This window comes from Rutidosis leptorrhynchoides, unplaced genomic scaffold (assembly GCF_046630445.1).
Source record: "Rutidosis leptorrhynchoides isolate AG116_Rl617_1_P2 unplaced genomic scaffold, CSIRO_AGI_Rlap_v1 contig149, whole genome shotgun sequence".
NCBI classification, from domain to species: domain Eukaryota; kingdom Viridiplantae; phylum Streptophyta; class Magnoliopsida; order Asterales; family Asteraceae; genus Rutidosis; species Rutidosis leptorrhynchoides.
The window spans coordinates 9932-34821 of NW_027266401.1; the positions used below are offsets into that span (position 1 = coordinate 9932).

The 24890-nt window shown below is 36.9% G+C and overlaps 3 protein-coding genes and 1 pseudogene across 3 annotated transcripts; 2 read left to right on the forward strand and 2 right to left on the reverse strand.

Annotated features, from left to right (window-relative positions):
• The first annotated feature begins 9897 nt into the window (after positions 1-9897).
• Positions 9898-13387, forward strand: LOC139881389 (histone-lysine N-methyltransferase ATXR2-like). Its single transcript, XM_071865871.1, has 15 exons — positions 9898-9981; positions 10125-10200; positions 10283-10368; positions 10453-10781; positions 10909-11021; positions 11109-11140; positions 11870-12015; positions 12093-12174; positions 12280-12328; positions 12419-12473; positions 12611-12680; positions 12769-12838; positions 12949-13025; positions 13130-13186; positions 13271-13387. Exons 1-15 carry the CDS (start codon positions 9898-9900, stop codon positions 13385-13387), a joined length of 1443 nt encoding a protein of 480 aa, XP_071721972.1.
• Positions 13388-14082: 695 nt separating this feature from the next.
• LOC139881390 (zinc finger CCCH domain-containing protein 13-like) lies at positions 14083-16802 on the reverse strand. Its single transcript, XM_071865872.1, has 11 exons — positions 16676-16802; positions 16470-16571; positions 16197-16239; positions 15980-16112; positions 15815-15871; positions 15569-15666; positions 15360-15431; positions 15018-15229; positions 14628-14785; positions 14330-14542; positions 14083-14160 (listed from the first exon to the last, which is right to left on the reverse strand). The coding sequence occupies exons 1-11, from the start codon at positions 16800-16802 to the stop codon at positions 14083-14085; spliced, it is 1293 nt and encodes a 430-aa protein (XP_071721973.1).
• A 1388-nt stretch (positions 16803-18190) lies between these two features.
• On the reverse strand, positions 18191-21066 carry LOC139881396 (uncharacterized; annotated as a pseudogene).
• A 2636-nt stretch (positions 21067-23702) lies between these two features.
• LOC139881391 (xanthohumol 4-O-methyltransferase-like) lies at positions 23703-24481 on the forward strand. Its single transcript, XM_071865873.1, has 2 exons — positions 23703-24297; positions 24429-24481. The coding sequence occupies exons 1-2, from the start codon at positions 23703-23705 to the stop codon at positions 24479-24481; spliced, it is 648 nt and encodes a 215-aa protein (XP_071721974.1).
• Positions 24482-24890: the final 409 nt, after the last annotated feature.

Below are 24890 nucleotides of genomic sequence, written 5' to 3' on the forward strand. Positions count from 1 at the left end.
CACCATCGCTTGACTAATTTCATTATGATCAGTAACTACAGCCCCTGAACTCAATCGCAAACGAGTGATTGCATTACGAGCTTGCCTCCTCTTAACAGTTCGATGAAAGAACTTAGTGTTGGCATCCCCTTGAGTAAACCACTCCACTTTTGCTTTCTGTTTATAAAACTCCTTCTCGTGTATCAACGCATTTCTAAACGCCACAAACACGCCCTTCTCCTCCTGCTGTAAAATCCCATTAAATGGATCAAGTTGCAAGTCTCGTTGCAGAGAGGTTAATAACTCACGCAAAGTGTTAACCCTGTTCGAGTTGTCAAAAAATTCCCTCTTATTTAACCAAGTAAGTCTCCTTTTTGTAGCCTTCAACTTCAGCCACAAGCAATGCAATGGATTTCTCACTACATGGATACTCCAAACTTCTCTCAAAATTGACTTAAACTCTGCATGCTCCATCCACATATTAAAAAATCGAAAAGCCTTTGGCTTTCTATTCTCAAAACGACCCAAAATCACAACCAGTGGTGTATGATCTGAGATTCCAGCCCCTAAAACCTCATAAAATGCCCCATTAAATTCAGAATCACAAACATCATTCAATAGGCATCGATCTAACTTACAAAATATTCTGTCCTCATCTTGTATATTATTCCATGTAAATACAGGACCCTGGAAGACCATTTCCATCAAATTCGCATTCAAAATAGCAGTTTCAAACTCCATTGTTTCTTTCATATCAATACCAGCCCCACCTATCTTTTCCTCACTTCGTAATATCACATTAAAGTCGCCTTGCACCATCCACAACAAGTTTCCAGGTGGAGATACATTTGAAATAAAATCCCACAATAGACGTCTACCCTCTAAATCGTTATGAGCATAGACTACAGTCCAAAGAAAATCATTACCACCATGTGCCACCAAACAGTGTATCCACTGATCTTGCACATCCAGAACTTGAATATTGACTATCCTTGCATCATACATAATCCATACCCTGCCTAAGTGAGTAGCAAGGTTGTTATGTATCAACTCCCAACCCGGAAGTCGTAGACCATGCCAAATATCATCCACCTTGTGCAACTGAACTCTCGTTTCCAAAATACCACAAGCAATAAGTTTTTCACCAACAATCAGTTGCTTGCATTCTGATTGTTTAAGGGGATCATTGAGTCCCCTTATATTTCAAGTGGCTATCTTCATCCCTTCTCCGTGGGCTTGAGCAAGCTCGTCGCCCTCAGACTATAATTTTCAATACCTCTTCTTCGACTAGGCTGAGCTACACCCTTTTGTTGCCAATTCCCATTTTTAGCTACAACAGGCTTTAACACACCACCAGGAGAATTCTTAACAACCTCTTCTTTAGCCTTTTCCTTACTGCTCTTACGATTGACCTCTATCCATTCATTACTATTATTTTCCACAAGAGCAGTCTCAGAACTGGGAGACCCAACTACAGTAATTACTCCATCAGACAGCTTACTGCTTACTTCCCCAGGAACACAGTCAGGTACCGCTAAACTGCTACTAGAACCAGCTCCACCCGAGCCTACATCAGTACTATCTGCAACCTTTGTCTCCTTCATCTCAGTAGGAAGCACACTTGTTGTTGAAGCAACTATCTTCTTCAGGTACCTGCACTTAGATTGTTCATACCCCATATTCTTAGAGTGATCACAAACCATAGGTTTCCACTCATATTCAATCATCTGAATATATGAACCACCCTTCCCATCATCAATCGTCACTTCCGTAGGGAAAACACCTTTTATATTCATCATAACCAATATGCTTGCAAAACCCATTCTCGTCTTATTCCTGGTACAGTGGTCCACACAAATTGGGCGACCACAACTATTGCCAATAACGGATATCATGTCCTCCGACCAAAATTGGAGCGGAAGTAAGGGAAATTTCACCCATATCGGAAGCTCCGTGAAAACCTCTTTTGCAAAGTCCATCTGAGCATCCCACTCCTTAATCATTTTAGGTTTCTTATTGAATGAAAGTGGACCAGCAGATAAAACTCTATTACGACTTTCTAGATTGTCAAAATTAACAAGAAAGGTACTGTGCTTCACCTGATGAATAGAGACAAGTCCCGCTTTCCCCATCGATTCCTGAGAAAGTTCTCCATCTTAATGAATGGCGGATTTTCACCCACCATGAAATCACAATAGCGTTGCGCCAGTGTTCTTCCTCACGAGTAACTGCCTCTGGATCCAGACGCACTACACGCTTACCATCTCTCTCTGTTGGTGGTACATACTTCAAATCAACTCCCGTCGGCTTCAATCGATTATCTCTAAGCAACGAAGCATATGGTCGAAGAAAATTCCCCTTCGCATCCCGTGGCAACGAATTCGAAGGCCCCTCAACAACTGAAATTCGATTTGTGTTATTCAACCCAATATTCTCCTCTGATGACTGCCTCAAAGCATCCATTCTTCCCAAAATAGGAATCGGCGTACAATAGCCGATCTATTGTATCATGGGCGCCGAGAGAAAAGAAGAGAGAGAAAAATCAAGAGAGAGAGAGATGGGAGAAGTTTTTATTACAACAACTAGAAAAATTAGTTAATTATTTATGAGCAAATGAATGATTCATAGGTAAAAACTTTAAGTACAATACCATCTTTATTGGAGTTGAAGCATGAATCATATATGTAGAAATTGTTGGAAGAAGAACTGAATTGGTCAACAAATCCAACTTCTAATTCTAACTTCTAATAACCAAACCAGACTTTCCTCTCTCTTGTAAAGCAAAGATCCACACTTTATATTAATTATTGTTCTAGAAACAACAAAATACCATGGAAATATATTTTCAATTCCTGTTATTTAATTTCTTGTGTTCTGCTTTCACTCTGTTCTTCCTTATGTTTAGCTCAGACTTGCAAGTTGCAAGAGCCAGACATTTACAGGAAATCAAGCCTTCACAAATTTCAGAGATTATAACGTTCTGAATTCATTCCTGCTCTGGACTTAAGATGAATCTTCAGGATCAGTCGATATCGCCTTCCGACGCACTCAGAAGTCGACTTCCAAGATGGACGGTGTGGGACATCGTCGAATGCTGGTTATGATGGTGCTTTCACAGACCGTTACGGTAGTGGTTCAGTTTATGGCGACTCTACTTGGCATTCATCAAATGCTGAGCGTGATGTACCTGGTTCGTTTGGTTATGGACTTGGAAACCCCACTTCTGATGTTTCAACTAAAAGTCCCCCCTGGTTATGTCGGTTATTATAGCGGTAATAAGAGACAGTCGAATAGAGGCAAGTGCTTTTCACTTCTTTTCTTTCAAATATCTTATTGAGATTCTTTTAGAAGTGACAATTATTATGATGTGGAAAATCACCGAGTCATGTAGAACCATCATTATGATGGATGATTTCAAGATGATTCTTCTTCTTGCTCTCTTTTTGTCTATAGAATAAAAATAATGAAACAAAGGTCTGACAGAACATTTATGCACCTGAAATATGAGTCTGATGGGTTTTGATATGGATCTCTTTTAGCATGTCTCCTTGTGTTTGTTTGTTCACATGTAGAAGCTGAGGTGCAATGTTTTCCTGAATTCTTTCTGTGACTCCCTCTGATTCTTTAAGGCACTTGGAAGTTGTAATCCTTATTTTAATATGCAATGTTTATAGCTTTCTAAAACTTCTTGAAATAAGCTATTTTTCTCTTTGCCAGATCCTTATTTGATGTTGGATTCTCATATATCGCTTCTTCATAATTGCAGAAATTGCTGCATGGGAGAATTACATTGGTCGTCACAAAAGACTAGGAGAAATTGCAGGTGAACATTGAATTTGGCACATTCCCCTCGGTAGTATATTTCAGTAAAGAAATTGGTTTCTTTAGTGCTGACTGGAGTGTTGTCTTGATGAAAAAATACATTTAGAGATAGGAGTTAAGTTACAAGGGAAGAATTTGTGTTTTGAGAATTTCATTTAAGGCTTATGTTTTTTTGGTGTTCTGAGTGAGATGTAAAATCAGAATTGCAGGATAGAGTAAGAGAATTGTATCATGCATCTCGGCGAGTTGACGATACGTAAAAGTACAGACTTTTTTCGTTAGTTTCTTTTTCCTTGCCGTTTAGTATGGCAAAATTGTGGATTCTTGTTAAGGATGCTCTGTTTTCCATTTCCCCATAGTGTTTGGGTTTGATACTTAGCTGATTGTGTCTGAGTTTTTTCCGTTCATTTGATTTACTATTGTGAACCATTATAGGTTCTCATCTAGGGTTTTTCCATGAATAAGTTGTCACATAATTCTTTTATCATGGGAGTCGCATATTTTCTTGTTTATTTTCCTCTGAAACAAAATCTTGAATGAATTGTTTGATCGAATGCTTTTATCGCTGCTTGGAATAGATCGAGACCACCTTGAGTGCTGTTTTGTCAATTGCGGCCTCTGTTGAAATTTGAGGTCTTATCGAGAGGAAGAAGAAGAAGAAGTCGATTTTGTTTTGTATTTGGGAGTAGCCATTGGAATCAAAACGGCAGCATTTTTTCGCTCTCAATAGACGTCAGACGAAACGGCGTCGTTTTCTCTCTGCCTCACACAACAAAGACGACGTCGTCTTCGCTTGCAGCGGATCGCGTCCGTGTTGGGCCTGGGACCTCGTCTTCTCAGCCGGCCCACTCGTCAGCTGTTGCTTCTTCTTCAAGCAAAAGTCATTTCTTCTTCTACACAAAGCATGACCATACACTTCATCACATGGGTGACTTGACCACATCAAATCCCAGCCAATCCTCCACCCAAAGTATGGCCAAGGATGGCTGGCCATCACTGAATAATTACTCACAAGATCATAGAGTAAATTCATGTACTTAATTACTTCTCTACTAGTGTATATAAACACAACAATGCAATGTAAAAGATCATCACTTTTCATAAGAGTTAATACTAAAACTGAGATTGTATCACTCCGATCACTCTCTCCGATCCTAGATTTCAACAGCCTCGGCAGCTGCTATTGTGCTTTTGCGTTGTGGATTTTGGCCTCGCCGCAATGGCCGCAATCCTACAATTGTGCTCTCATTTTTGCAAAATATTGCATTTTCTTGGGCCACCGCAATTTTCCACAAAGCTCAAATGCATCATAACATGTTGGATACTAAGAATTATGTGAGGTTCAATTGTTTGCTTCACATAAAATCCACTCAAGTGTGTAGCTATGTTACGTACACTACAAGCTTTATTGTCACTTTCATTTAGGATTAGTAATATTTTTTGGGCAAAACCATACGTTTCGTCCTGTTTTCAAGACTCGCATCATCCCTATTCCCTACTTTTTAAAAATTACACTAGTTTGTCCCTTGCTTTGCTTTAAATAATCAATGGTTTTAAACCATTTGGTATACAATGCCTTTTACTTGCATAGCAATCCTCTTTCTTTTACTTGTGGGATAAGCTATTTAACTTAAAACACAAACTATTGTGGAATCTAAAATTCCAAACACTCGAAGTCTCTAAGATGTCAAACAATGAAGGTCATTTTTTTGGAAGTTACAAAGAAGGTAATTTATATTTTATTTATGTTGATATATGCATAAAAAGAGCCATTTTGCCTCTTATAATTAAGAATTTTTTTTTAAATACTAAAGAAAAGAAAAAATCTAGGAGGATGGGTGTTCTTACTTCTTAGCAACCTTAATTATTGCGTTTTACTTAAAGTAGCTAGCTGTAATCTCCTCTGGGAGTTGTTATTTACTTGAGAGATTGTTTAAATAAAAGTAAAAGAAGCTTATAGAAGGTGAAATTCTGAAATGGTAAATTTGGCACAAAAATTGGTGTAGCGGGTATTGTTCGCATCAAGTGTTGAGATGGCAAAAAACATTGTGGTCTTGCATTGCTTTATGGAGGCGATTTGTGACGTATGAAAGGTTTAACAATAAGACCACCTCCAATGCAAGAATGCCTTATTGGTGGCTTTGTACCCGTACACTTCCATGTGCATGATAACAAAGAGAATGTCGTCCCATCTAGGATTTGCCTCTTCAAATATGACCAGGTTAATTACGTTCTCTCCATAACGTCCAAGAAAACACGACAAACAATATCATCATTAAGTCCTTTTTGAGCTCGACCAACTGAAAGAGTCTCCCATTGGAGTAGTAGCTGACTAATTAAGTGATTCCGGAACACAAATTGATACGCCCCACCACCGCAATATTTTTACCCAGACAATAGATGGTAATCGACAATGTACTTAATAGATGATCAACCGATAAAAAAAATTCTTTTAATTGCCTGGCTCTGATATTCCTAATGACTAGAGTTTTTTTTCTTTGAAACTATTGAGCGAATTTCAGTTGTACTAAAATAATACTTTACTAGTCCGTCACTGAAAATGGACATCTATCGATAAAGTCTCTGTTTAGTTCTTCGCTCAAATATTGTCCAGTCTCTAGGCGATGTTGTTCGAATTGTGATAGAAAAAAAGTCCTCAAGAATCAATTTGTGGTTTGCACTTAAAGAGTTAAAATGGTTACTTCTTTAATTTTCATTTCAAAAGAAAAGAAGAAGTTCCAGGAAAGTGAGTGAAAGAAATTATCAGCAAGAAGACCCACCAGTACTTTGGTTCATCAGGAAATATCACTACTCTTCTCATTTCCTTTTTTTGAGAATCACACATTTTCTTGACTCAGGAAAATCTTATCTTATACCTTATTTATATATTGACTTGTAGTTTTTACTTTTTAGTCTAGACACTCATATATGCTCATTCTTTTCTTTGAATATTTATCTTTAATCTCTATCTTGCTTTCACTATTTCTACAGCCGGCACATTACCTCCTTCCAGCTTACTCGATCACGACTACTACGTACTTGCAGTCTTTATTTTTTCTGAAAAATCAATTTGTTAACAAATCATCACACTCTTGCTCATACCGTATTTTTTAGCTCTCTTGTTGATCGCTTAATTTGTTAGAAAACAATTCTCGGCTTCTTTATAGAAAAAACGATGGTGGGTGGAGAGGTCTTCCTTTCCGCATTCCTTCAGGTCCTGTTCGAGAGGTTGACACCTCATGTTGGTGACTTGTGGAACCTTTCTTGCCGTGATGGACTTGAGAAGAAGCTGGAGGCTCTGGTCAAACTGTTTCGATCTGTCGAGGGAGTTCTTGCTGATGCAGAGGAGAAGATGTTCTCTGAAAGTGCTGTGAAGCTCTAGCTGGATGAACTTCGGGATTTAGCTTATGATGCAGAAGATGTCCTGGATGAGTTTTCTACCGAAGCTTTAAGGCTCAAGGTGAAGGCCAAACAACAACAACCTTCCAACCTCTCAATTAAGTGTGCAAACCTCGCCCCTGCTCGATTTACTCCATGTGCGCTCAAGTTCAAGTTCAATATTGCATGCAAGATAGATGCTATCATGAGTCGATTGGAAGCTAACTGGAAGCAGAAAGTCCAACTTCATTTAGTGGGAAGGGATGCAGGAGCCTCTAGATCCAGTTATACATGGCTATCAATACCAACTACGTCTTCACCGATCGAAGTTGTTGTTGTTAGAAATATTATGCGAATATCGATAATAGAAATGAAATAGGGGAAATTTATTCTGAATATACATCACTGAATTTTATTGATCACATGAATCATAATAATTGAATCGACAAGTACACATTAATTTGACAGAGATTAAGTCAATATGAACATGCATACATGAGCATCGAATTAAACAAACATGTATATAGTAAATCGAATATAAGAACTTTCGGAGGCACGATTGGATTGCTTTCCTTAAAGTGTAGTACGCCCCGTACTGTGCTTCGGTTTGACAGCGTAAAACTTCTCAGGATACAACCGAATGAACGACGATAACCAGCACAAGATTTAATCGGAGTTCGGGTGAGACTTACGCTAGCTAAACTCTCCGACGACACGAGAAAAGAAGAGACAGAAAGACGGTGGGTTGTAAGCCGACCTATTTGCTAAAAGGGTTTTTTCTGAGTGATTTCAGTATTTTCCGGTGTTAATAAACCCACAGACTAGCAATGTATTTATAGGCTTTAGAGGGTCGGTTGAAGTAGAAGAGATCGACTTGGAGTGCATGTCAAGACTCTTAAAATTACGACTCCTTAATGACGGACACTCTAATCAGAAAGAATTTTGATCGCGATCCTCTTATGAAGTCTTGCGCATTTAAAATTCCAATTCAAACGCGAGATAAAATCGGTTTCTAGTTAGGAGATAAAATCCGTTTCAAATTAGGAAATAATATCCCACTAATTTCGGAAGTAAAAAACGTGTAGTTAATAGTGGAACCTTATAAACTTTCTCTACAACACATTTTAAACCACAACCCACTCAAAACACTATATTTCTGACTTAAGGTTGTAGTATATTTTCAATGTGAGACTTTGTACACTCATGCACAAATCACCAACATTTGCACTACCATTTCTTATTCATTCTTGACTCAAAATGTCAAATAAATGATTCAATCCTTAACTATGTAATATAGATATACTATAAGAACTAGTTTCGATTTTTAATCGACGTACGGATTGGGCTTACACGCTTGGTCAAACTACCATTGACCATGCAATTTGTCATTTTGTCTAATAGTTGTTTATGGCAGAGATGATGACAAAAAGAATATTGTTGGCATGCTGCTCAAAGATTACAAGAATTGTGACGTCATACCAATCGTTGCTATGGGAGGTGCCGGAAAGACAACTCTTGCCCAACATGTCTACGGGGATCATGTTGTGGCTCAGGCCTTTCAAACAAAAGCATGGGTCTGTATCTCTAATGATTTCAATATCATCAGAGTAATGAAAGCACTCCTAGAAGTTCTCACTTCTCAACCTCGTGAGTTGAAGGAGTTGCAATCAGTTAAAGCAAGACTGGAAGGGGTTTTAACGGGAAAAAGGTTTCCTTTTTTTGCTTATAACTCTGTAGAACAGTATTTTGCCAACACATTCACAGCATTTGGGATATTAAAATTTTGTACTCATTTTAACAAAGATTCATCAAATACCAACTTCACGTCTCTCCGACGAGACTGGAACGAGCTGCAGATAACGTGTTTAACACTCCTACCTTGGAGCAGTTCTTTGGAGTTAATTGAAGATGCCGACGTTGAAGTAAAGAGAAGCAAAATAGTACAATTTTCAAAATATGTCGTCTCCCTCCTTTGGGGATATGTCAGCATCTCTGGATAATTCCAGTTCCCAAAGGGAGGATTCTTCTTTATTTTGTTCACTATTTGGTCCAAAAAAAAAGGAAAAAAAAAGATGTCTGTAAGCTTGAATTAGTCACGGAATATACAAATTAAATTGTTGTTTGTCTTATAATGTTGTTTCCTACTCTTGTCTTGACTATTTGTTCTCACTAATGACTAATTTAATCTCAAAGTACTTCTCTTTCAATGTATTCAAGGTCGTATGATGGGTGTAAATTGCTCATGATTATCAGTTAAGAAATAATTTTAAGTGTTTTGACCATATATTGATTACGAAGAATTCTATCTATCACCTTGGACGGGTCATTTTGTATTTGGAATATATACTTCGTCTTACTTCTCAAAAGTTTATTTTTTCCCTTTTTTCTGGGTCATTTTTAATAAAAAAATATTCTTTTTAAAAGTGTTTGAAACACGACGAAACATGCTCGTTTTTCAGAATCGATAACTTAGGAGTTAGGCCTTAGGAAAAAAAAGACATACTCAGTGCAACCTCAGACCCAAAATACATGCTAGTTGCCACCATTTACACGTAAAATCGATATAAGCCCTAAAATAAAGATTTTAGAAATTCGAGGACCAAAGAAGCAGTGTTTTACCTTGTTGGCCTTATTTGCCTTTAAGCCGGACTTTTCATCTGTTAAACAAAAACATAAGTGCTCTTAACATCAATTGACAGAAGAGCCGCTTCTTCTACAATGGAGAGTGTCTGTTCCATTGACGAGAGCTGCGCCGCCCAAATTTCTTCTCTTCTTCAATCTCCTCCTCCTCTCCAAGTCCAGGTCAAAATCTCTCTCTCTCTCTCTCAGCTTAGCTTAACTTGCAATTGCAGCTACTTTTTATATTCTGCTCTGAAAAAAAAAATGGTTTCTTATTGCTGTCTACGTATCTTCATAGTTGATATTCATTCGTCGTATGATTCCAGGAATATTTTGAGAAGCTCATACCAACTAGGAAATGCCATGGCATCACAGTCAAACAAAATGGAGACTTTGGAAAAGGTTTTTATTTTTTAGTAGTCAATCAATCCTTATAATTAGCTGTGTTAGTTTTCTTATTCGAAATCGTTTTAACCCTTTTCAGGTGTGTTTGCAAAATCGGAATTCAAAGAAGGAGAACTCATATTGAAGGATCAAATGCTTGTTGGTATTCAGCATGCTTCAAATAGGGTCTGCTCCCCTTCTCTCATTTCTCTCCGTCATATATCGTCTTTTGGTTTTCGGATTGTTTATTATCTCATTATTATGTTGCAGATGGAGTGTTTCGTTTGTAGCTATTGCTTTAAGTTTGTTGGCTCAATTGAACTTCAAATGGGAAGGAGACTCTATTTTCAAAATATAATAGGTCCTGCCTCCTCAAATAATGGACGTGGTGCCTCAACTTCTTCCCACGGTCATTGTTCTGACACTGACTCATCTGAAGAAGAAGATTTCAGTGTCCCGGAAAAGGAAACAATTCCTCTTCCTGATGGGGTTGTTGAGTCATTGATGGATGGTGGATTGGTGTTTCCCTACTCAGATAAGTTTCCATTGCCTACGGTCATTTCATGCCCAGGGGGCTGCGATGAAGCTCAGTATTGTAGGTATAATTCATATTTTTTTTAATAATTTGCGTCCATTTGACAGAAAGTTTCTCCTTCCAAAAAATGTGTTTATGAGATGTTAATTAACATTAATTAATCCAAATTCAATGTTTGTCACATTGCGTAGCAAGTCTTGTGCTGATGCTGATTGGGAGTTCTTTCATTCTTTACTTTGCACCTGTGAGAAATCAGAATCACTATCTAGGGAGGCGCTATCAAATTTTATACAACATGCGGTTGGTAAGCTCCAGCTTCTTACACCCTATTTCACAGAGATTTAGAAAAACTTTTGCTCTCATTGATTTTTTTTCGCTTAATTATTTCCAGAAACAAATGACATTTTCCTCCTGGCGGCCAAGGTACATAACAATATTTTTCTATCTTTTTTTACTTTGATTTGTAATGATTTTGGATAATGGATGATGTACTTATGTAACTTCTGTATGTGTTGTGACTTCTGTCAAGTTGCACTAAATATCTTCGTACCATTTTTTTTTGCTAAAACATAATTTTCTCACTATCTGTTATCCATATTCCAGCAAATTGCACTAGAACAATTGGAACACATCGCACTGGCTATGTGTTACTAAAACTGAAAACTTATATGTTTCTGTGTTATATCATATCATCCAAGCTTTGTTTTCCCAAAGTAGATCACTATGTGTCTTTCTTTCTTCTAGTGTGTAATTGTCTAGTATAGTTTTCAGATAGTTGCTAACAAGTTATAATGTGGGTGGACTTATGTGCTCTTCTAAGACGCCTTACTGCTTCTATTACTATGATAGATCTCCATACGTGCTCGACATGTCTATCTAATGGGTTACATGTACTTAACTTGTCAAGTTAGTAAGATAATCTATGCCAGTACCCAATGGACGATATCGTTACCTATAGGAGGTCTTTCTAAAATGTTGTCTTGGCCACAGTTCATTTTCACTGATTGCACTTCGCTTACAAGCTTTGGATATACAAAATTGTGGTGAAAATCAGTGTCATAAATCATAACTAATGGTTCGCATGATGATATATTCTTAAATATGATATCTCACAGCCGTATGTAATTGGTTTCTTTGGTTCTCTATCTTCAGGCAATTTCATCTACTGTTTTAAGGTATAGGAAGCTGAAAACAACTTATTTCGAAAAACTAGAGAAGCACAAGAGTTCTGATGTGTTGGACCGCTCTAATTTACTTTTAGAGGCATGGAAGCCAATATCAATTGGGCACAAGCAAAGGTAATTTCTTAAAAAGAAAAAAAATTGAAAACTTGATTACACCAGAGAGAAGACTCACCCGCATCTACTTTTTGAAGGTGGTGGGACTGCGTTGGATTGCCAGATGATGTTGATGATGAAATGAAATTTAGAATGGAAATAAAGGAGCTTGCCTTTACGGTAGGAATATTTCTGGTTCATCAATGTTTTCTTTATCCTTATTTCTCTATTAATAAATTCTGATCATAAATTCCCAATCTGCTCAACCCAATTTCTTTTTTTCAGTCTCTTCAGCTCCTGAAGGCAGCTATCTTTGACAAGGAATGCGAGGCACGTATCCTTTTTATGTAGATTCAACTAACATCCTTCAATGTAATATATAGCTGCTTGTAGTTTTATCAGTTGAATCCTTGACTCTACCAAGTATTCTCTCTCGAAATTTACGGGCACATTATTGGCATGTTTGAACTCAATAATCTGTTAGTTGATTCTGTTCAATTCATATTTAACTTGATCTTCCTTGCAGAAAGTTATATACATCCCTTCTTGACGTAGCATGCAATGCCATAGCTTCTGGTTTGCTGAATAATTATTTTTTGTCTTTCATGTGCAACAGTGATTTGGTTGTGGCATCTCCTGTACAAGATTATTTTTCGTACATCGACGATCTTGCTCATCCTCAAAAGGTTTGAAAATACACTCCATTTTACCTTTGATCATTATATAAAAATTAAAAGAAAGTTATAATCCCAATATCTTCCTCATTGTTGGCAGGAGAAAGCCGAGAAAATAACAAGACCACTTTTGGATGCACTTGGTGATGACTATTCAGTTTGTTGTGAAGGTATGATTTATATTATTTTGTGGCCTTGCGAATATAACCATTCGTTTTTACTCCTATGGGTTTCTACTCATGGTCTAAAACTAACATTTTTGTTTTAATGTATGCATTAGGGAGTGCTTTCTACTCATTGCAAAGTTGTATGAACCATTCTTGTTGTCCCAATGCCGAAGCATTCAAAAGAGAGGAGGTATGTGTTTAACTTAAGAGGGCTTATAACATTTTTTTCATTATATCGTCCTTTCTTCCGCAAATTAAGGTCATTTTTCTTACTTGTCTATATAATGAATGCAGGACCGAGATGGAAGAGCAACAATTCTTTGTCTTAGACCAATTTGCAAGGGAGAAGAGGTCAAGCATTTCTCTCTTTTATACTGCTTCATATTTTAGAATGCTGTGGACAAAAGTATTCAAGCAATTTTTTACTTTTTGCAGATTACCATATCATATATCGACGAAGACTTGCCGTTTGACGAGAGGCAAGCTTTACTTGCCGATTATGGATTCAAATGCAAGTGTCCCAAGTGTGTCGAAGAAGAAGACCCACAATAACATTCCCCATGGAGTTTTTTGACCTAGTAAATGATCAACACTTTCTCAAAAGAAGTATAATGTTACATGATGCAATGAGTTTAAGAACTCTTTTAGTTTGGTCGGATAATATATACACTTTTGTTTAGGGTTTAGGGCCCCATAAGACAGATTTTGATCCTCTCAAATCAAAACCCCTTTGTGTTTTTTTTTTTTGTTATCTGGATGATCCTCATTGTTTGGCCATTATGTCCTAAACTGTGCCTAGCCTGTAACGTCGTTTAAATTTCAACTAGGAACAATGAGCTCTCAACAAGCTTACAACTTGGAACGACTCGAACAGCCTACAACTCGGAAAGAACCATCAAGCTTACAACTAGGAACAATAAGCTCTCAACAAGCTTACAACTCGGAACGACTCGAACAAGCCTACAACTCGGAATAGTCCAACAAGCCTACAACTAGGAATGATAAGCTCTAACAAGTGCGTAGTGGCAGTGTTACAATACAGTTAATTCTTTGGAAAAGTTTGAAACTCGGAAACAAATAAAACAGTATTTGCCTTTTAAATGAACTTGCGATATAAGGGAAATCAATTCTTCTCATCCATTTGAACTTAAAAACTACAAACAAGAAGCTGTCAGATTATGCGTTTCCAAAAGCATCCAGCATGCTAGTTAACAAAGTCATTTTCTTTTTACAGCTCTTTCTATGAATCAAACAACTTGTGTGCCTTTCAGAGTCTCTTCCATTTCCATCACTTCTGCATTGGCAATCTCATCATCACGCTCGTGCTGCAAATCAAGTCAAGAGCAGCTCAAATCAGATGCTAACTTCTTCATAATAAAATATAATAAAAATCATCACATCTATGTTACCAATACTTGAATTATTCAGACAGACATTAATATACCAGCATGTGAGAAAACTAGATTAAACTGATTCAATGGTGGTGAATTCTACCTGAGAGTAACTTTTACAAGGAAGTGGCAGTGGTGGAGGAAGTGAAATATGCAATCCATCAACCTCGTCGTCTGTATTTCGTTTTCGGGTTTCTCTAGAAACATCTTCAACCACAACAGCTTTATCTTCTTCAATTTCGGGTCGTTCATCACCAGCATGAGCAGCCATTCCTGTTGCTGGCAATGCAAGCTCCAAAATGGATCTCTTTGATTGCTGGCAGGAGAATAATGCAACATATTAATTTCCACAAAGGAAATAATCACTCCTTCAAGATAGTCTCTCTTCAATTACAAGTTACCTTATCTTTAGCGGATTTGCAACTCTTTTCATTCCTCGGCTTCTCCCCATTTGATCGAGCCACCTTGTCCAAATTTTCATTTGTCACTAACCGAGAACGTGAACTCCATTGAGAATGCTCCTCAATGGATTCATGTGGGTACCGCCTACTTCCTTCACCTACATCAGCCAAAATAGCAAAAATGTTGGCACAAATAGCAAAATTAAATTACATGTTCAGTGGGGGAAAAATTATTATGAGCACATTTCAGGGATTTAAAAAAGGGTGGGAAAAACTCAAAATATAATGGTCTACATTGATGAATAGGACCCGAACATTCTGCTTCTTAGGATTGAGAGTTCAAGTTCCCCTTAATTCAGATAACTTCTCATCAAGATTAAAAACAGTTACCATCTGGTGAAGAAGCGAAGTTCCCATTTACATGTAGGATCTCCTTTATTGGAGAAGGATGATTTTCTCTCTCATTCAGAAGGCTTTCACTAGGATAACGATTTGCGTCCACATCACCTAAAATATTGATCCTCGAATCCTCTTCACCACCATTAGACCTAGAGGTTACTGAGGTCAGCTGCTCTCCCAACTTATGAAGCCGAAGTTGTGACCTATGAAATTTGATAAACATGTAAAGCTATCAGACCCGACAAAGTCCTTTGGTTAGAAAATCTAAAAGAGATGTTCGCCACAGAAAAACGCATCCAGATAAAGATGAAATAGTAGAAAACAAGAACTTGCCTCTTCAGTTCATCTTGTAGTTTTGAGTAGTGATCATGTGCTTTGACAAACTTTTTTATTTTAGAGGTGATCCTGAAAATTACAAGATCCCAAGAAAGATAAAATGAGAAAGATAAAGTGCTTTAACAAGACTAAAGAAACACTTCATTCTGTTTTACGAACTGATGATATGTGCATGAACAAAATTCTACAAATACGTCGGCATTCACCTTTCACAGTCCTTTTTTTCTTTCTCTAATTGAGCCTCAAGTTCTTTAATCATGGACACAAGACTGTCAGCTTCTTGAACCTTTTCTTCCAGACAGATCTTGAGAACAAAAAGGTAAAAGGTCCAAAGATCACTGTTGCGTTCACAAGGAAACGTGTATGCATGCGCACGCACATACATATACGTGGGAAGACAAATTTTTATTGTAACTTTTCAGTTATGGCAGCAGCAAGAGAATGAAACTGACCCCTAATTGAACTTTTCTGTGATTGAGCATCTTAATATCAGACTGCAATCCGTTTACCTGTGCAAAACAGATAAGGCAAAAACAGGACCAAGTTTACCCAGGAGCTAACCAATAGAAAACAGAACAGTATATGATTTTAGAGCACTTGGAACAAATTCTTGATACCTGTTCTTCAAGAGCAACTTCTGAATCCACTGACGTGTGCTTCTCTCGATTTTGGGCACCATCTGAGGTTCTTAGACTTCCAGAGAAATCACTTCCACCATCCACAAGCTCTTTCTTTCTACGTTTCCTTTCCCTAAAAATGAACCACTAAATAAACTGATACGAAATATTACACTTCCTGTTGAAGATGATTCAACTAAGATATTGAACTAGTTACCTTGTCGGGCTTGCCTCTCTAAAAGAATCGGAACAATCAGGTCCTGTAATTTTAAATTTCATTACAAGTATTCGTATATTTAGGAAGCTTTTTTCATAATATGGGATTTGCAGTAGAACGATAAGAGTACATAAACAGAGTTATATCAACAGCAAACCACTTGAACAATAGCAAGAAACCCACTCATAGAGAGACAATCAACATAATACTACAAAAATAATGAGTAAAAGTATCAGTAAAGCTAGAGATTAGCCATAATAAGGATCGATATACCATGATCGTTGCCATGATCTCTTTTCGGGGAATGCCTTTGCCGAGGAGAATACTTTCTAAGCAGCTTCTCCCTTAAGTCACCAACTCGATTTTCCCGCCTACCTATTTCAATCACAACATACAAGACTTGAACAAATATCTCTTTCGATAAACTAAGCCAGCTAGAAATAAAAAAAAAAAATTAGGGTCGAATAAAACGTTACCACCATGAGAGTTTTCTGAGAATCTGCGAAGCTCAGCATTACCATGAGCAAAGTTGCAGTTATGGCGATAGCAGCGTCCTCTCTGAAACGACTGACAGAGTCTCGTCTTGTAGAACTTGCTATCACCCATTTACTCAAACTTAACAACGCTGATTCAAAGGAAAACAGAAAAAGGGTTTCAAACTATGTTCTTGGAAGAATCGATCAAATGAAAAAAATTGTACCTTTTTGGATTTTGGAGACGATTGAAGCGAAGAACTGAGTAGAATGTCTACGAAAGTGGAATGGAATACACTGGACGGAGTCTTGGAAAGTGGAGGTCTCTTCTTTTCACATTTTTGCCTAAAATATACAGTTTGGTCCTTCATAATGACAAACGTTACGTATATGGTCCCTAATTTTAGTGGTCTGTCTATTTATTCTCATCTTATATTCCTTCCTATTCAATATTTATGAGTTGGCTCATGGGCCGAACACTTTCAGTGTAGTAGCTAAAGAAATAGTAATGGGCTTGTAACATTAGGCCCATTTGGTCACACTTCAGTCTTGACTTGACCTGACACGTAACTAGAGAGATTACCGATCGTAGTTTAGTTTAGAGAAGAATATCACGAGGTGTAGGCTTGTTTAGACCATCCCGAGTTGCAGGATTGTTTAGGCCATCCCAGGTTGTAGGCTTGTTTAGAGAATCCATCCCGATCGTATGCTTATTTAGCGCATCCGGAGTAGTAGGCTAGTTTAGAGAATCCATCCCGATTCTATGCTCATTTTGCACATCCGGAGTCGTAGGCTTGTTTAGAGAATCCATCCTGATTGTAGGCTTGTATCCTGAGTCGTAGACATATTTTAAAGAATCCATCCCGATTGTAGGGTTGTTTAGCGCATTCCAAGTCATAGGCTTGTTTAGAAAATCCATTCCGAATTATAGGCTTGTTTAGATGACGGGAGAAAGTTTAGAATCAGGGATAAACTGGGGGCTAGACTATGATTTCGCATTTCTGTGCCGAATGCTATTCTAGAATTCAATTCTTCTGTTAAATTCTATAATTAATTACTACGTATAAAGCTACATTCTTGGGAGAGATAATTAATTAGCATTTCCTTGGCTCAGTAACTCCGCTTATGTCAGATTCAATACTTGTTCTGGGGGCATGTAGGCTTATTAAGAGCTCTTATCGAGCTGTAGGCTTGTTAAGTGTCAACAGCTTTCCCAGAGTTATAGGCTTGTTGGAACATATTAGCGAGTTGTAGGCTTGTTGGGAGATGTCAGCGAGTTGTAGGCTTGTTGATATCTTTCCGGCTTGTAGGCCCGTAACAAACGCACCCCAAGGAAACAAAGAAAAACTGAAGATCACATCCTATATAAAGATATTCCGTTGACTTGATGTAACTGTGGAAAATTGTTTACCTATGATTTATAAACAAAAGAATCGAGTATAAATGATAAAAATTTCTGCAAATTCAAAACTCTCTGGGTAAGACCTTGTTAAGCACAGTAATAATCTTTCAATGGTTTATCTATACATTGTGGTCAGTTGAAGCAAGTAATTTGCGTTCCTCCTCCGTTATGTCGTCCTTGTTCATCATGGATAGCTGAATATTGGACTTGGAGTTCATCTTGTTCCATTCATTCTCCACTCTGAAGAAAACCCATTGAAATCTACGGAATATCTCCAAAGCAGCTATTGCGAATACAGTCCTGTAGTTATGCCTAAGATGAGCTGAAAGCTTATATGTCCATGTGCATCTCAATATCAAATTGCTTCCTATCACCCACAAATAAACCTGCCAATTCCAATAATTAGAGTTTGAGAACGACCAGAGATGACTTTTTAATGCTACAATGTAGATACATGCAAATCACGAGGGTTCTTGACCGTATTAATTTAAAGAGGTTTAACTGTGTGTGTAATTTTAACTTACCCATGTTCGTCCATAGAAAAGATATGAGAAAAGATTTGGCTTGTTGAACTTGAAGATCCTCGTGAAGCCACTACAGAAAGAAATTTATACATACATTAGAATTAGATAATGCCAGATCAAGGAAGAGAAATGAACAGTTTTTAATACTAAGTGATTTATTTCCTTACCTCATATCCCAATCTCGGGTTATGTCCCAATAGAATGAATACATGGAGTTCAAGACACTAGAAAGGAGCCATAGAGGACGATAAAAGCTAGTCCATTTGTCGGGAAGCACGTGATATTTGAGGGCTGAAAGGAAAATGACTGGTACTGCAGTTGAATATTTTAAAGCTGAAAAAATCCAGAAGCAAATTCAGTGAATAGAGGACTAATTCTGCATAAGTTCTGAGTTTACAAGGGATTTGTGAAAATCTATTACCATTTAGAAGGCATGATCTCTCTCTTGTATCCTTGAATTGTCGAAGACATTGGAATAATCTAAACAAGTAAGGCAAAACAAGAACTAAAGGAATTGCAATAGAGTGACTTCCACACACAGAATCAGCTTCAAACCATGCAATGGTGGCAACCTGCATGATTTCATTATAATAGCAAGTTAGTGAAAATAATAACCCTAGAGTTAAATGCTAAATAAAATTATTAACCTACTAATACAAACAGATATGGCTCATGAAAAATTACTAACCTGCCGATGAACCATTCTACATACTGAACGCTCAAGATCTGAGAGGACCTGCAAAGAAACAACATTTGATTTGTACATGGTTGATTAGTTCAAAATTTCAACATTCTGTGATTTTTTCATCAGGACATTTAAACTATGTTTCGATACATGATAAGGCAAATACATATTTTAAAAGAATGGGTAAACCAGAGTGTAAGATATATACCTTTGCCATGGATGTCAAGATATCAGCTAAGAAGAAGTCTGAAAACGATATAGCCTGTAATACAAAAGATAGCAAAATTATAACAGCCAATGGAGAGAACCACTCAGAAGATGAACTTATAGCCTATAATTACATAACAAACTTGCCTGTAGAGGGAGAACGATTCTCCACAGGGTCCTTAGCAGGTAATAACGTGAGGATAAGTAAAAAATATCGAAAGGGAATATCAACACCATTGCAACTGCACAATATAGGAGTACCTGCAGTGAAAAGATATATAAACTTTTACGATTCTGGCATATTTGTCAAGTTTATACATTATCTAAAAAATGAGGAAAGGATGCATCTATTACACTGGTTGTGATGCAGCCAATGATACTTCTCCATGAGAATAAAGATAGAGGTATGCAGTCATGCTAATCGGGACAACAATAGTCATCCAAGTTGCACACTGTAGTTCCGAAAACAGTACAGTATCAGCTAAAAGTAACAATAAGACTACAATACATTGGACAATGAGGAAAAAAAAAGTCTTCCAAATATACCCTCCATGTTTCTCTATGAGTAAGATGAGTTTGATCGACATCAAAAAATTTTTGCAAAACTGACATTAGCCTGGGAGAAAACCCATAAATTGACTCCCCAAAGCCAAACCATCAGTGTCTGTAATAACAAAACAGATAAAAGCATGTTTAGAAAATTGCATGCACTTAAAAGAAAGCCAATGTAGCCAAAAACTAAAGAATAAACTTACCACAAGAAGAAGAGGATTGTAATACAAAAATGCCTCATAAAGAAACAGATCCCGCACTTCAGCACTCATAATCATAACAGAATCCCATCCAATCTGTGATTTTAGTTTAGGTATTTATTCACAAAAAAGGCAAAGCAAACATGTAAAAACCATAAATAAATTCAGTACTATTAAAAAAAAAAAACTCTATCGTCACGTCGGAAGCTCAAACTGACCTTGCAGCATATAAAAGCCCAGATGATGAACCAAATCACCTGGAAATTATAGTAGTTTTAAGATTCAGATATCATCCATTTTCCAACAGAGCGAATGCTAAAGAAAAAAATGTAAGACGACAGATAAAGAGAGATTCAAGGCAAATGAATATGGAACTTGTCATCATTATGGTATAACATTGTATCTCTGATTATGCAATCAACTATCATTCACTAAGAGGTTGAACCACTTTATGCATACGTTATGCTAAAAATCATAGAGACAAATTTTTGCATAATGATGTTCGACAAGAAAAATATTCAAAAAGTAAACCTTGAAACTCCATAAAAATGTAGGAGAGGGCATCATCACAACACTGCTTATTGGCATAGCAGCACTCTTCAGTTCATCTGACATTATTGGACGTAAGGAGCCATCATCGCCATTTCCTAGCTCATCATCTGACAGATATAGGAAGATTTCAGTATAAAACAAATCATTTGTAAACCACTGAATATCAACTCAAAAGCTTCTAATGATCTTGTACCAACGTCAGAGACCACAGCCCTGCTTCCAGATTTCCTTAAATGTGGACTGTTGCTAGGAACTACTACGTGGCCTCCGAACATAGAGATGTATGTGATAACAGTATCTGCAACAACATGATGAACACGAGAATATTGGAATAAGAAAATTTACAGGAGATCATTCTCAATCAATAAATACGAAAGCTTATACACCAAAAACAAAACCCATATACAACAAGTTTCAAGATCACTTTAGCTCCTTTCTAAAGGTTACAACGCAATTACGCAAACATAGTCATCCTACACGTAAAACCAATAGCAGACATGGATGAATTGAGCTTCTCGAATAAAGCAGTCTTACAAATTACACTGGCATCCGTTGAACAAGACATAAAATCTTTACCTTATTATTAGTCGCCCTTCTTTGACAATGCTGAACTTTTCACAGCTCAAAATTAAAACTTTATATCAGAAATTCTTAAACTAACAAATATTATGAAAACCCCACTTCCATGAATCCAAAAAAAGGCCAGCCGATCTGTTTGTTCGGACAGAAAACGATTTCTGGGAAACTTCAGTAGTATATGGTTTCAATTAACTTGGTAAAATCTATGGCACGTTGATCAGATCAGGAGATAAACTTACAAAAGCTATTGCAAAAGATGAAATTGATGCGAGACTTTTTTGAGGGTTCGATTTGGATCTCGCCAGTTGACGACTACCTTGATTTGGTTTCTGAGGGAAAATGAAGGAGAAAGACAGATCAACAGACTGTATCAGATTGTAAATGCTAAATATTTGAGGGCTTGTTTACAAATAAATATATTTTCTTGGATTGGTTCGGATTTTCGCGTAAAGTTTAAGCCACGGCCAATGACTCAACTTTGGCGGTATGATTCGAGCGGAATCGAACCAATTTCAATCGAATTGACGAAATTTATTAATGGTCTGGCGGCTAAGAAGACCAAAACCTCCAAATAATCGATCCTTTCAGAGAAAACTGACGTAATTGAATTCATCAAAATTATTATATCTGACCAAAATTAATAGCTTTGTACAGTTCGGTTCGTTTGAAAATTTTCATCTCATAAGTAACGGCTTGACAAAAACTTGGTCGGTTTTAAGTAGGGAAATGAATCGAGCCAAATTTTGGCTCTTAAAAAGGTCGGGCCTGAGTAAAATATGTAATCCTTAGCCTAGCTTGTTGGGCCACACGCATTACTTGACTCCATTTTGCCCTTAGGTGTAACTTAAGTAAAGTGGAGAAATTTCTGTTTGAATTGCGTATGGTGTAACACATCGGCACTTATACAGGTCAGTCTCAAAATTCTGACAATGTACTATTTAAGTCCCATATGATTAAAGTGGATTTATCCATTTCTTTCGAGAGCTCACTATTTCTCATAGGATATAGTAATGTAATTAAATTTTTTGTAGATCTAAAAAGTTATGCGTGTCAAATTTTAATGCTTTTGTGTAAGTGATGACGCGGTACACAGTATATACACAACAATTTCTCAGTAAAATACTAAATCCATTTATTTTGAATAATTGTTTGTTAGGCTTATAAAGTAGTTTTGGTATGGGACTTGGGAGATACTAACAATTTTGCCCTGTGAGCTCTAATGTCGCAACTCATTGATAAATGATGAAAACATCGAACAATTGGTTGCTTAGTCAGGAAGTTGTTGTTACTTTAACTGGAAGTTTGATAAAATTTGGTTACTCTGCTCACGAAGTGTTTTAACTCTAAATAGGAAACTAATTTAATTTTCAAATTCTTTTACACTAGTTATGGTGAGCATGATCTGGCTATAAGCATTACAAATTTCCATAAAGGGACTATGCAACATACAAAATTAACGCTTACAGCTTCACATTAGAGGTTGATCAAACACTTGTACAAAATTCTCAGTCTGAGGACGAGCGACAGATCTAGCCATAAAATATAACCGCGATATATATAAAATATTGTTTTTCTTGCCCTCACTATTGCATATATATATATATATATTGATTAGTATTTCATTGGTAGTTATGCATAAAACAGTTTTAGCCCGTGTTGAATTTATACACAGATTCATCCTTGGATAGGACTCTTCTTTGGGGGCATTTCATCAAACACATTTAGGGAACTTAGATTAAAAAACACTCGTGAAATGGAAAAAACTCTGTGACCAGTTCCTTGCCACTTCGTGCACCTACAACAGGAACGAGGGATAGTCTTACGACTATCAGCTGTGAGATACTCTAAGAGACCTAAAAAAAACACCCATCAGAATCAGATCGATTAATGAATAAGCTGTAAGGTATGGACTATATAAGATTCTTATTGGCCGCAGCCTGCAAAAACATATTCCTATATTTTTCTAGGAAACTCAATTCCTACGGAGTATATATGTGGCTTAGCAAGTGGCATTTCTGATTTACTATAGCAGCTGTTGACCGTCGGAGCTAGCCACAAAGTGGAATTTCTGATTTACGAAGCCTTTCTCACTCACATGACAACTTAATAGTATATAAAATAAAGTCAATTGGCTTGATATAAAATAAAGTCAATTGTTTTGAATTTAAGTTGCGGTTCTTTATTGGCTTGATATGATATAAAATAAAGAAAATGACATCGATGACGCTGTCTATACATTATAAGTTTTTTTTATAAATTTCGACACAACTGATCATATGTACTTCAAACAATCATAAACATATATATATATACAAACTGGTAGCTAGAGAATATGGATCATCAATTTGAGGATGAAATCCTAGCTCAAGCTACTATTTTCAAGTGCCTAGCAGGAATTGCACATTATATGACAATTAGATGTGCTCTTGACCTTCGTTTAGCCGATATTTTACACTCTCATAATGGTCCAATGACCTTATCCCACTTAGCTTCATCGATAGAATCTTCTACGCCTCCCAATAAATCCATCCTTAAATGCATTATGAGATTGTTAGTACGCAACAAAATCTTCGCGGCGCATGAGCCATCAAGTGGTACTGATCAAGAACCACTCTACGAAGCGACCAAAGTATCGTCATTGCTTCGAAAGGACAATGAGAACAGCCCATTTGCCGTTTTTTCGAGCATCCCGCCGGAAGGGGTCACGTGGTGTTTCCTTAGCCAATGTGTGAAAGAAGGAGGCACGGCCTTTGAAAAAATCCTCGGATGTACCATGTATGAGTTTGCTTCTCAGAATCCTGAATTCAACAAGGGATTCAACAATAACATGGCTGTCCACACCAAAATTCAGGCCGAGTCGATTGTTAGCAAACTCGGAGATGTGGTAAAGAATGTAAAATCTTTGGTCAATGTCGGAGGTGGAATCGGTGAGTTCATAGCTTCTACGATAAAGAAGCATACACATATCCAGAATGATACTATATATATATGGACATGTGATTGGAGTAATCTGGGAATTAATCAGTCACGAATAAGACACTTCTATGTTTGTGTGTAGAATTCGAGTCAGACGAGAGATCGATTTCCATTTTTGTTTGTTATTCAAGCTAGATGTTAATTGTTTATTGTCTAGGTGGAATTAATAATCGAAATATGTATAGCAATTTCGTACCTAGTTGTTTTTTCAAAATAATCCGGCTTCTTTTTTTCTTAATTAGTACAACGGAAATCTCTATCTACTAAAGTGTTCTAATACAATAATGTACTTAGTGAGTGCACAAGTGGAACTAGTCTAGGATCAATATACCAAAATAAAATGAATTCATGAGTATAACTTGCTTCTTCGTAAAGATCAGGATCCATATAAATGTCGTTGGGGATACACAATTATTGAAGTAAATAAATAAGAGAAGTCCATACATGATATTGTTGTAGACTAAGAAAAAAACATCAAAATTATTAAGACAGGTTTAGATTTGCTAGCATTGATTATGTAAATGGGTTACATACATGATACACA